The sequence below is a fragment of the Cucurbita moschata genome, unplaced genomic scaffold (genome assembly GCF_002738365.1).
Source record: "Cucurbita moschata cultivar Rifu unplaced genomic scaffold, Cmos_1.0 Cmo_Scf00017, whole genome shotgun sequence".
Lineage (NCBI taxonomy): Eukaryota > Viridiplantae > Streptophyta > Magnoliopsida > Cucurbitales > Cucurbitaceae > Cucurbita > Cucurbita moschata.
Genome location: NW_019268533.1, coordinates 3,018,195 through 3,031,610, shown reverse-complemented (window position 1 = coordinate 3,031,610; position 13,416 = coordinate 3,018,195). Strand labels below are relative to the sequence as shown.

At 34.6% G+C, this 13,416-nt stretch overlaps 3 protein-coding genes across 3 annotated transcripts; 2 read left to right on the top strand and 1 right to left on the bottom strand.

The window, feature by feature from the left end:
• The first annotated feature begins 667 nt into the window (after nt 1-667).
• On the top strand, nt 668-2,685 carry LOC111454839 (uncharacterized protein At4g06744-like). The gene is made up of 2 exons (XM_023096308.1): nt 668-1,502; nt 2,015-2,685. The coding sequence occupies exons 1-2, from the start codon at nt 679-681 to the stop codon at nt 2,607-2,609; spliced, it is 1,419 nt and encodes a 472-aa protein (XP_022952076.1). The 5' UTR covers nt 668-678; the 3' UTR covers nt 2,610-2,685.
• A 1,448-nt stretch (nt 2,686-4,133) lies between these two features.
• LOC111454881 (uncharacterized protein At4g06744-like) lies at nt 4,134-6,372 on the top strand. The gene is made up of 2 exons (XM_023096347.1): nt 4,134-5,101; nt 5,569-6,372. The coding sequence occupies exons 1-2, from the start codon at nt 4,152-4,154 to the stop codon at nt 6,161-6,163; spliced, it is 1,545 nt and encodes a 514-aa protein (XP_022952115.1). The 5' UTR covers nt 4,134-4,151; the 3' UTR covers nt 6,164-6,372.
• A 4,983-nt stretch (nt 6,373-11,355) lies between these two features.
• LOC111454825 (protein IRX15-LIKE-like) lies at nt 11,356-12,608 on the bottom strand. Its single transcript, XM_023096290.1, has one exon. It carries the CDS (start codon nt 12,484-12,486, stop codon nt 11,530-11,532), a length of 957 nt encoding a protein of 318 aa, XP_022952058.1. The 5' UTR covers nt 12,487-12,608; the 3' UTR covers nt 11,356-11,529.
• Nucleotides 12,609-13,416: the final 808 nt, after the last annotated feature.

Genomic DNA, 13,416 nt, shown 5'->3' with positions numbered 1-13,416 from the left:
TTTTTTTTTTTTTTTTTTTTTTTTTTTTTTTTTTTTTTTTTTTTTTTTTTTTTTTTGGTTAAAAGCATGAGTGGTGGAGTGAGCGGAATTTGTGAATCAACCAAAATTTGGTTGTCATGTCAAAGCGCACCAACGTCGAGAGTGGGACAGGCAACTCACATGGCAATGGGCAGCGCTGAGTGACATGCTTTGTCGGTCCCGTGAGTTTCTTACCAATTGGTTTTGCTAATTATTAACCTCTTCCTAATTACATTCTAATCTCAATTTTAAACTTACTTTTTAATTTCACACATGTCTCGATCTCGACCCCGATCCGTTAATATCATTTATGTATTTGAATTGAATTGAACCCATAAACCCTAAACGATTTTAAATTTGAAACTCTCGTATCTGTTCAATTCTCTTCGATCTGTATGTTCATTTTGTCTCGTTCAACCTCTTACAAACTTCATTTCGTTCTTCTCAGCCTCGAGACATGAAAATATTGGCAGTGTAACGACCCTAATTTTCTACTGACCTAGAGTCGCTACTACCTATATAAGTTTCATAGTCTTTCACGTGAATGCAAATACCCTATAAGTTTGACTTTTCAGTAAAGTTCTTATTGTCTTCTTGCATGTTTCTCATTCTATATAATTTCTTCATGCAAGAAAAAGTAAATAAAGAAAAGACACCAAAATGGCCAAAATCTCTGCTTTTGCTTCTTTATCCATCTTTAATCTCCTCCTCTTCTCTTCCTTTTCCGCCCTCGCCCTCGACATCGGCATCGGCATCGGCATTGGCGGTGGCAGCAACTCTCCTCCGCCATCGACATCTCCCGATTGTAACACTTCTCCTCCTCCTCCTTCTCCTCCTCCACCACGGCCTCCATCTCCACCTCCGCCATTACCATCGAAGCCAGCACCAGCGACCTCTCCGAAACATCGTTCACCGAAACGAAGTCCAGCAAAGCTACCGACACTAAGATTCGAGAGCAAGAGAATCGAAATTGCTTATAGAGTGATTCAAAACTACAAAAGTAGAATCGAGAACGACCCATTGAATGTCATAGCTACATGGAATGGGACCGATGTTTGCAGCTACAAAGGATTTAGGTGCGACAAATATCCGGATGCTGAAAACAAGAGGGCGGTGTCGGGGCTTAGCTTCAATAATTTCAACTTTAGTGGCTCTAAGCTCACCCTCGATGGGCTGGCCGACAAGTTGTCGGACATCGCATACTTCCATGCCAATTCCAACTTTTTCTTTGGCACCATACCCAAACTCATTGCCATGGTCAAGTTCTTGTACGAGCTCGATCTTAGCAACAATAAATTTAAGGGGTCGTTCCCTGATGAAGTCCTCGGCGCCGTCAATCTCACGTTTTTGGACCTCCGATTTAATTACTATTGCGGTCCGGTCAATCCAAGGCTCTTTGATATGGACATTATCGCGGCCATCTTCCTCAACAATAATAAGTTTAATCAGAGCATCCCGGCTAACCTCGGCAACACGCCTGCTCGGTACCATATTACCTCGAACTTTTCGCTTTTTTTCATTTTTAATTATTGGACGAGAATGGTTTATCTGACTGATGTAAGTTGTCATGAAGAATAGGATCGTACATATACGACGCATGTATTGTCATTTATTTTAGTTCATAACTCTCATTTATTTTGTTCATAATTTCGGTTTACTTAGTTTATGAATCATCTTAATTCATATATGAGCAGTAATATTGCTTTGATTGTTATATCTGTATAAACACTTGTCTAGCATTGTTTTGAGGTGGAGAATCATTGTCATTTTGTATTTGTCTAGAGACAATTGAGAGGAATTTGGTAAGAGAGACTTTAAAGGGTGAAACGGTGAGAAATACACTTAAGTTATAGTAATTGGGTACCACCACGTAAATCTTTATGCCTCTTTGTTTAATTTCTATTTGTGGCTGCGTAAGTGCTATAAATCTTATTTCAGCTTCCACTACAAAAATTGGGTATTTGGAAAGTAACTTTTTTTTTTTTTTTGCCCGAAGGTACCTGACGTTCACGAGCAACGAGTTCACCGGCGAAATCCCAAGAAGCATCGGAACCGGAAAGACAAGGAAAACCCTAATCGAGGTCCTCTTCTCCGACAACAAGCTCTCCGGCTGCTTACCGATGGAGATCGGGCAATTAGAAAACACCATTCTCTTCGACGCGAGCAAGAACACCCTCACCGGCCCGATCCCATACTCCTTTGCCTGCTTGGCCAAAATGGAGGTTCTCAACTTCGCCAACAACCGCCTATACGGCACTGTTCCGGAGGCGGTCTGCAAGTTACCGAACCTCCAAAACTTCACCCTTTACAACAACTTCTTGACCCAAGTCGGCCCCGTTTGCCGGAGCTTGATCGGAAGGAAAATCCTCGATGTCTCTGGAAACTGCATTTTGGGGCTGCCGGGACAGAGATCGGAGAAGGAATGTTCTTATTTCTTCAGTAAGGTTCATTCGTGTTCCGATGAGAAGTCCATGAAGTATATTCCTTGTACGGCGAATAAATACTTGTACGGCGATCCCACCGCCGGCCCACTTCCGCCGCCGAGGAAGATGACGGAGATGAGAACTTATGCCGCTCTTGTCCCCAATTGATTTTATATGTATGTGTTTACTTTTTATTCTCTTCAATTCCAAATTCTATCGTATATTTCAGAATAATTTTCAAATATTAATGTCTTTTAAATAATTGTAATTACTAAAAACATTTTATTTTATTATAAAAGCGTATAAAACTTAGAGATGTATATTTAATTTGTAAGGTCGAAGTCCCGTGATGACCTGATCTCGAGCGGAGATTCTTCGTTTAGATGGAGAATGAGATAGAGAGTGAACAAAGAGAATTTCTCCCCATTAGATAAATAGGGTTGGAGACGAGGAGACGGAAATCATCTATCAAGTCCTCATCCTAAAATGAGACGGTTTAAATTCTATTTCCAAGTTCGTATATACAGACCGGTGACACGAAGGTTTTTAGTCCTCTACTCTACCAATTGAGCGATACTAGCCATTTTCGACACATTAGACATATTTTCAATAGCAAATTTGAACCGGTGACACAAAAACTTTCTGCCCTCTTCTCTACCAATTGAGCTATACCTGCCATTTCATTTCCGACACATTAGACATATTTATTTTAATAGATGACTTTGGTTTATGTCAAATGCAAATAAGAAAAAAGGTATTTCAAAGTCTTCTCTTCCAAGATCCACAAAGTGTCAGTGTCATAGAGATGGTATTCAATTATTCATGGCCTTAATTTAAACTATTAATTTAAAAAAAATTATATTTTTTTTTTGGAATACTTTTCTTAAAATTGAAAATCATATTATCAACCAATAATAATTTAACAAGATGGTTCACTCCATTTATAACACTAATTACTATTTTATATTAAAAAAAATTATACATTTAAAATTTTCTTTAAAATGATATTTTTTCAAAGAATAATATACGAAAATAAATTCTTCACAGAAAATTCAGTCTCCGCTCCAATTTCTATAAAAATAAACGAAAAATTTCATATAGGCCAAATATTTCGCTACATTATTGTATTTATTTAATTTTTAAAAATAGAAATTATAAAAGCCATGAAAATGGATGGCCATGGTTGGTAAAAGCAATAAATGGGAATATGATATGATATGTTTTAATATCTTATCCCATCTCATTCATGCCACATAAATAGTTTATATATATTAAGTAAAATTATTCTCGAACATTTTAGTGTCATATTAGGGAGTTAAATAATATAACAATTACCAAAGAAAAATTGGCTAAATTCATAAAAATATATCAATTTTTATTTAAAAACACTCGTAAAATTTTAATTTTTTTTAATAATATTTTAAATTTGAAAATATTAATATTGCTTAGTTCAGTTGGTCCATATATTAATGGTAAAAAAAAATTATTTAAAAAATAAATTAGATTCAAAATCAAAAACAAAAAATACAAGTAAATTACTAATTAGAACATTGTAGAATTTTTTTTTTCTATATTTCATTTATTATTCATAAATTTGACTTTTCAACAAATAATTTTAATGCTTTTACTCTATTTTTTCTTTTATTTATTATTTTTGTCTATATAATTTCCATGACATCCGAAAATAAATTGTATGCCAAAGAGGGGAACATGGCCAAGCCCTCTCCTCTTCCCCTTCTCTTCCTTTTTTCCATCTTCTCCACGGCGGCGATTGCCCTACACGTTCCGCCGCCTACTGCCGATCCTCAAGTAAAACATCCCCTCACTTTCTTTTTCTTCCCCTGGCATACTCCTCCTCCGCCTCCAGAATATCCTCCTCCTCCTCCTCCTCCGCCTCCACCTCCACCTCCACCACCTCCGCCTCCGCCTCCGCCTCCTCCTCCACCTCCACCACCTCCGCCTCCGCCTCAAAAACCTTACTGTGCCACTCCATCACCACCACCACCTAAACCAAAAGTCCACCCACCGCCGCCGCCGCCTCCGCCACCACCCAAACCAAAAGTGCACCCACCTCCGCCACCTAAAAAAAAAATCCGCCCACCGCCCCGACCGTCGCCGCCGCCGCCATCCATAAGCCCAAGAATCAAAATTGCTTACCAAACCATAAAAGATTTCAAACCCAGAATTGAAGATGACCCATTGAACATAACAAATTCATGGGTTGGAAAAGACGTTTGTAAATACAAAGGATTCATCTGCGACAAAGTCCCCAATTACAAAACCACCGCCTTGGCCGGAGTTAGCTTTAACAACTTCGGATTCGGTGGTTCTAACCTGATTCTCAATGGCTTCATCGACCGTTTGCCCGACATTACTTTCTTCCATGCAAACTCCAACAACTTCTCCGGCACCGTCCCCGAACTCATCTCCGATCTCCGATACTTCTACGAGCTCGATCTCAGCAACAACAAATTCTCCGGCGCCTTCCCTAACCAAGTCCTTGACGCCGCCAATCTCACCTTCTTGGATATCCGGTTCAACGACTTCTCCGGTCCCGTCCCCCCCAAGCTCTTCGATATGGACATTATCGCCGCCATCTTCCTTAACAACAACAAGTTTAACCATTTCATTCCGCCCAACCTCGGCAACACCCCTGCTCGGTATGTCGCCCGGTCTCATTAATTTTTTTTTTTAATACGATATTTCTAGATTCTATTGACACGACTAGTTTAAGGGCATTGCTTTAATACATGTTAGTAACCCGGAACTAAATTTCGTGAAGATGGTTAGAAAATTTAAGAAGCTTGTCCGTGCTTTAATATGACATTCGAGGATTTTATTGACAGAGCTAGTCTAAGGGCATGACTTTGATAACATGTTATGATTAGTAACTGAGTTTTGTGCTTTCATCCGTAACGTTGTTAGTGGTTATTAACTTGAGTAGAAAGTTTAGGAAGCTAGTTAGTGTTTTCTCCGCTATAAATACTCATCAAATGTATGTTAAGTGATTAAGGTTTCTCGGCTCTAAAAGATTTCTCCCCTCAAATTTTTCTTCTACTTGTTTCGACATATTTCGATCGAGGGTCACATCCCAGAACTAAATATATATTTTTTTTCTTTTCAAAAGTTACCTCACTTTTACGAGCAACGAGTTTTGCGGGCCAATCCCAAAAAGCATCGGAATCGGAAAGACAAAGAAAACCCTAATCGAGGTTCTCTTCTCCGACAACAAGCTCTCCGGGTGCTTACCGATGGAGATCGGGGTTTTAGAGAACACAATTCTCTTCGACGCAAGCAAGAACACCCTCACCGGCCCAATCCCCTACTCCTTCGGCTGCTTAGCCAAAATGGAGCTTCTCAACTTCGCCGACAACCGCCTCTACGGCGCCATTCCGGAGATGGTCTGCCAGTTACCCCACCTCCAAAACTTCACCCTTCGCAACAACTACTTCACCCAAGTCGGCCCCGTCTGCCGGAGCTTGATCGTAAAAAAGATTCTCGACGTTTCGGGGAACTGCATTCTCGGGCTGCCGGACCAGAAATCTAAGGAGCAATGTACCCATTTCTTCAGCCATGTTCAGTACTGCCCTGATGAGAAGTCAATGAAGTACATTCCTTGTAAAGGGGTTTGGTACTTGAATGAAGATCCGGCCGCCGCGCTCCGTCGGCCGGCGAGGAAGGCGACGGAGATGAGAACTTACGGGGCTCTTGTCCCGCATTAAATTGCATTTATTGTGGTTTGGTCGGAAATGTTACTTTTCTTCTTCCCTTTGTGTGTTTCATTGTTTGTGGGTCTAAAGAGATCAATAAAGATTTGAATGTAATAGTAACTGTCATTTGTATTAAACCCCAATGTATAATACCAAAACTCGAGTATGTACTTAGCTCGAGCTCGAGTTGTATCTATTATATCGACCGTTATTACTTTGAATTCTCGCTTTTCATGTCTGTAATATACTCGAAATCTCACTGAAAATCCGTAAATTTAAATTTAACTCAACTAGTTAAGTTAATATTATAATAGCAAAATCTGAGCTTATACTTAGTTTCCCTAAATTCTCAATTTTCATGTTTGTAGTATACTTGAAATCTCACTGAAAATCCATAAATTTAAATTTAGCTCAACTAGTTAAGTTAATATTATAATAGCAAAACTCGAGCTTATACTTAGCTCGAGCTTGAGTTGTATCCCTTATCTGAGTTCTCAATTTTCATGTCTGTAATATACTTGGAATTTCACTGAAAACCCATAAATTTTAATTTAAATATTATAATAGCAAAACTCGAGTATATACGTTGCTCGAGTTATACCCATTATCTCTACTGCTATAAGTTTGAATCTTCACTTCTCAGATTTGCTATATTCTCATAAGTTTAGTGAAAAATTATAATTTTAAACTTAGCTCGACTAGTTGAGTTATAATAACAGAACTCGAGCATGTACTTCGTTTGAGTTGAACCCATTATCTCAATCGTTATAACTTTGAATTTCCACTTCTAGTATTTGCAATATACTCAAAAAACTGATAAATTTAAACACATCTCAACTAGTTGAGCTAATATTATGATACATATGAGAGGTCTGAATGCTCAAAAACAAAATTTGAATATTGAACAACGTAATAATGTTAGCCAATCATAACGATAATTTTTGAAGTTCAGCGACATGTAAAGATGGAGATTTGAACTTTTTAGTGATGATATTTTCTTTAACCGGGTGAGTATGTTCGCGCGCTGGCATCTTCGATCATTATTTTCTTCTATATTAGTAATGACCATTGATTGTGTTTGTGCCAACATTGAAGATTGGGTAGATGAACATAAATGTATGCAATGGTTTTTGTTTTAATAAAAGATCTATCATAGTAGATATCAAATATAATGAATGTTGGAGTTGTAAGCCAAAGTAGGAACCAAGAAATTAATATGCAAAACCATGCCATGTTACTTAACCCATGAGGTGAGCCCCTATGACAATGATTGTTTCTTTTCTTCTTTTGCTAAATTATAAAAACTTCCCATAAATTTTTTGTTTTTTTTTTTTTAAACTCCCAACTACCCAATTGAAACCATAAAAGTTGGATTGAATTAATTTTTTTTTCAGTTTCCGTTGAGATGTTTTTTTTTTTTGAAAACTGAAAATTGGGTTCGGTTTTTATCGGGTCAACTGAAAATAGGGTTACGCTCAACCTAATCCTACTTTTAAAAAAGATTAGAAATATAAAACGTTTGTAACTGATGTTAGTGATGCGTTGTGACCCGTAAATATTGTATATGATGCATTGTTTAGATCACGATACCAACCAACCTGAAATTTTGAATTAATTCAAAGGATTTTTTCAACCCTACCTTACTCAACCCATGTATACTCTCAAACTCTCAAACTATCCAGGAATTTATAATGGCAATAACGAAATGAAAATAAAAATTCATATATAGTCGCACTATTTTAAGTCATCCATACCTAAGTTTGAGGTCTAAACAACATTATAATATATTATTATCATTTTGAAGAAATATATATATATTATATACATATATATATTTTGTAATTGAACTCATTTTTAGTTTCTTTTATAAGTTTATTGTGGGTGAATATTAAGATTGATTAATAATAATATTGAAAATTAGTGAATATTTGAAGAAAAATAAAACGTAACATTTTAAATAATAGGGATAAAATTTTAAAATAAAATTTAACATAAAAGATTTTAAATATTTATAAGTTAGTATTAAATGCCACTATCTCCTATTTACTTATTGCTTCTCCTGCACGCAACCTTTCGATTATTATTATTATTTTATTTATTTATTTTTATTTTTTTGCATTTTATGTTTCCAAGTATTTTTCAAATGTAATAATAAAATAAAATATCTCATCCCGGTCCCATTCATTCTCCGTTCTTGTGAAACTTTCCCTTAAATTTAACGAGATTTAGAGGGAAGATTCTCTATGAAAAATTTAAGAGATTGAGTTTAATCTCTAAACTTTTAGGTTTATGTTCATCTGTTCAAAAAAAAAAAAAAAAGTGTTTAATAGTCGTGTATATAATAGATCTCTGATTTTTTTTTAATATTTAATCAATACATAAATTTTCAATTTTGTGTCTTTCAAATCTCTCAAATTTTAATTTTATGTATGATAAGTTCTTAAAGTATTCAATTTTTTTTCGTATAACTCAGGAATCTACGGAATAAAAATTGAAAGTTTTGAGTTTTATAAAATAGGGTTTAGGATTTAGGGTTTAGAGTTTACGGTAGATCCTAAACCCTAAAATCTACGCGATAAAAATTGAAAATTTTGAGTTTTATAAAATAGAGGGTAGGATTTAAGGTTTAAGATTTTAGGGTTTAGGGTTTCTACTCTAAACCTTAAAATCTACTCCATAAAAATTGAAAGTTTTGAGTTTTATAAAATAGGATTTAGAATTTAGGGTTTAAAGTTTAGAGTTTGAGGTATTTACCTTAAACCCTAAAATCTAGTCAAAAGTTTTGAGTTTTATAAAATAGGGTTTAGGATTTAGGGTTTAGAGGTGGGTTTGGAGTTTTTACCCTAAACCCTAAAATCTTCCAAAGTTTTGAGTTTTATAAAATAGGGTTTAGGATTTGCGCCCTAAACCCTAAAATGGACTTAATAAAAATGGAAAGTTTTGAGTTTTATAAAATAGGGTTTAAGGTTTAAGACCCTAAACCCTAAAATCTAGTCGACCAAAATAGAAAGTTTTGGAAAGTTTTGAATTTTATAAAATTGGGTTTAGGGTTTAGAGACCCTAAATCCTAAACTCTTCAAAGTTTTGAGTTTTATAAAATAGGGTTTAGGATTTGCACAGGTTTAAAATATAAAGTTTTGGAAAGTTTTGAATTTTATAAAATTGGGTTTAGGGTTTAGAAACCCTAAACCCTAAAATCTTCAAAGTTTTGAGCTTTATAAAATAGGGTTTAGGATTTGCACCCTAAACCCTAAAATGAACTTAATAAAAATGGAAAGTTTTGAGTTTTATAAAATAGGGTTTAAGGTTTAAGACTCTAAACCCTAAAATCTACTAGATGAAAATAGAAAGTTTTGGAAAGTTTTGAATTTTATAAAATTGGGTTTAGAGACCCTAAACCCTAAAATCTATTTAATAAAAATTGAAAGTTTTGAATTTTATAAAATTGGGTTTAGGGTTTAGAGACCCTAAACCCTAAAATCTAAAAGTTTTGAGTTTTATAATTTTTTTTTTTTGTTTATATTGGATAGATTAATTGTTTTGAGTTTTATAAAATATAAAATTTTTGTTTATATTGGATAGATTAATTAATTTAATTTATTTTTAGAAATATATTAGAATTCTATTATATAACGAAATTAAAAGTTTGTTAACAAATTAGATTCATTTCAAGGCATAAAGTGGTGATAAATAGAGAATGATATTGGGCTTGGGCCTTTCATGTACAATAAACAACGAATGTGTCGGCCCAAATAAAATTCAATAAGGCCTTTCTTTAATTATATTTTCATTTTCACTTATTATATAATATAAAATCTTTCTTCTTAATTGTTATTTTTAATTGTGTTCTTAAAATATGAAGAATGATTGATGGAATGTTAGGTGGATACTTTGCAAAAAAAAAATAATAATTAATTAATTAAAAAAATTCAGAGATAATAGATGATTTACCGTTTTTGTTCATATATTGACGTTAAGATTTTTTATTTTTATTTTTTTATAAACGTAAATGATATTAATTATTTTAAAAAAAATTATAAGTATTTTTTAATAAATTTAATGGTATTAATAAAATTTTATAATGTTTAAAGTATTTCAAAATATTAATAAAATTTTAATTTAAAGTCTACGTATATTTTAAAAATTGTAAGTGGGAAAAAAAAAAAGGGCGGTCCACTTTGACGTGGACCTTATTAATTTAAACAAAACGTGAATTCCGTTACGGACTCTTTCTAATTCTCTCACCGACACCTTTCTCTTTCTCTCTCCTTACCGTACCATTCTTCCAATTCCTATTCCTAACTAACTCATCACGTGAACCCCAACTACCAATTCCGTACTCCCACGTGTAATCCACAACCAATCACCGAGCGCGTTTCGTTTTGTCGACCTCGAGTCGCGTGAGATGATGGAATTCTTTTTAAAAAGAAAATTAACGTCATGTTCCTCCACACAAGGGGGAACTGTTCCCTCTCCATCACCGACAGCTACCGATCCGGATTTTTAGCACAGCTCTGCCTTTTTACCTGAAATTACCATTTTACCCCTTCCTCATTTTTTTTTTTTTAATTACAGTTATGTCTTGAGATCTAATATAAATTTATTTTTAGTTAAATTAAAAAATTATGCAAAAATTACAATATTTCATTAATGTTTTAAGAACCAAGAAACATATATAATTTTATTTTTTCGAACATTTTAAGGTGATTAGCAAATGTATCTTATGGACCTATATATTATAAGCTCCGATATATAAAAATAATTAATTAAATTATTTAATTAATCAATTTTCATTTTATACTCTGATGTAGACGTACATTTCCACTATTATGCGATATAATCATTATAATCTAGTCCATACTTTAGATTCATAATTACAAATAGGTTAAAAGTCCATTTTACCCCTATAATTAACTCATTTTTCTTGAGTATCACTAATTTTCTAATAAAACAATAATCCAATCATAAATCAAATTTCTCTTCTACTAATAAGAGAGTGGGACCCTATTGTTTATATCGGAATCTTAAGAGATATTGAACCGGAAAATATTATAAAATTTTAAATAAGAGTGACATTAGAGAATTTAATTTAGGATATAGTTATATATATATATATATATATATATATATAACAAAAAGTAACTTTTCTTAAAAGAATATATAATAAAAATTAATATAAATATAATTGTTTGACCCATGAGAAGGAAAGAGGAAAGGGGAAACCGAAGTTAAAACAGTAGAAAGAAAGCAGAGGAATTAGTTTCCTTCCATTATCTGTACATTTTCTCGCTCTTTCTCGGGAACCAAACACAAACATACGCAGATTTGGATGAACATACACTTACAGATCCACACCATCCTCTAAACACTGTACTAAATTACCTTAAAATTGATGAACTAGAGGATGAATTCTTGCAGAATCTTGCGCCATTTCCCTGCATTGTCTTCTCCACCACGAAATGCCCCAATGAATCCACAGATTCCGACAAATTTTCCCGGCAAAGAAACTCCTCGCTGTAAATCCTCTCCACCTCCCGCCCGATTTCGTGAACGAACACATGGGTTTTCGAATTCCGTTTCCCACATTTGCTTCTAGCCAAAACTCCGGCGGTGAAGATCGCCGACATTCTTCCCGGCGATGTGGGGCTGTACCCACGTGGCCCGTCGATGAGAATCACGTCCCATGGGACTTGGTAAATGTGGTTAGGCAAATCGTTGATGCCGAGTTTGCATTCGGAGAATAAGAGGTTTTGAACGGGTTTGCACTCGTTGTCGGCGTGCGATTGAGCTTGAATTAGAAGCTCCTTCATCTGGCTCACTTTGGTTGTGTATTGAACATCGTACGCTTCGATTCCGGGGTTGGATTGCTCGAATTTGGAGACATGGAACTCGTTTTCGTCGAGGAAGACAGTAACGCCGCCGTGGTTGAGTGCGCGCCAGAGGAGGGATTCGTGGGTTAAACCGAAGATTAAGAAATTACACGCCGGTGAGCAAGGGGAAAGCGCGGCGGCGATGGAGGAAAGCTCGGCGGTGGTCATGTGGGGTTTAGTGGAGTTTGTATCGACAGCGGCGTAGTGGATGAGGGCTGCGGAAATCGGTTGGGGGAGAACAGGGGAGTCGGCGGGGCTGCCGACAGAGCGGCGGCGGTCGGCAGCGGAGAAGGTGGAGTTAATGAGGGTTAGAGTGAAGACGAGAGTGAAGAAGGTGAGGAAGGAGAAGAGCCAGCGGCGAGGGGTGAGTGCAGCTCCGCCGGTAGCGGCGGTGGGGGCGGCGAGGCCTTGTTTGTGGATGGAGGGGTGGAGGAGGATGAGCTTGGCGTTGGCGGCGGATTTCATGGCGGTGGAGCTTGGTTTGATTTTGGAACGAAGAAGAAATGGGAAATGAACGGAGAAAAGAAGTTTCGATTTGTATTTTTAAGGTGGAGGAATCACGGACTGGGGAGGCGCGTGAGTCTCAGACGACGAATTTTTTTTATTATTTTTTTATTTTCTAAAAGAAGTGAAGGTACGAGAGGTGATAAATGGCCGTTTTTTAAAATTTTAAAATATATATTAAATGATTTAATTTAATTTTTCACATGCAAAGGGTTTTTCCTCATTATTATATTATTTTAAAGAAAATAAGTTTTATAAGAGAGATTTAATCATGGAATTTAAAAAATAGTTTATTATTTTTGCTTATTTTAAAAATAATTAATTAATTTAATAATATTCTAGGCTCGTGTGACAAGGAAAATACGACATCAAGTATAAAGCATGGAAATTCATATTAATGAAGTAAAAAAATTAAAATAAAATAAGTCAATAAATGTCCTTGTCATTAATTGCTCAATATTTATTTTAACAATTATATATAATTTTGAACAGCATTTTTAATTAATTACCTAAAAATATAGGTTTTATTGCCCATCCTAACTCATGCGTTTCAATATTATATATAAATCAAGTACACATAATTTATGAAAAAAAATAAAAGTAAACTAATAAAAATTTCAATATATTTGACTCTAACAAAATTTCAATAATATACTTTAAATTTTTTAAATAAAATTATGTAATTTTCGAAGGATTAAAAAATATCCTTTAAATTTTTAAAACTATAACATTTTGAAAGTTTACGAGTATTTTTTAAATAAATTAAAAATTTTAAGAATATTTTTTATTAATTTAACCGGAAAAATAAATCAAATACAAAAATTTATATCTTTTATGCCAATTGTTTGTAGTGGTAATAAACAATTGACGAAGTTGGAGTAAAAGTAAATA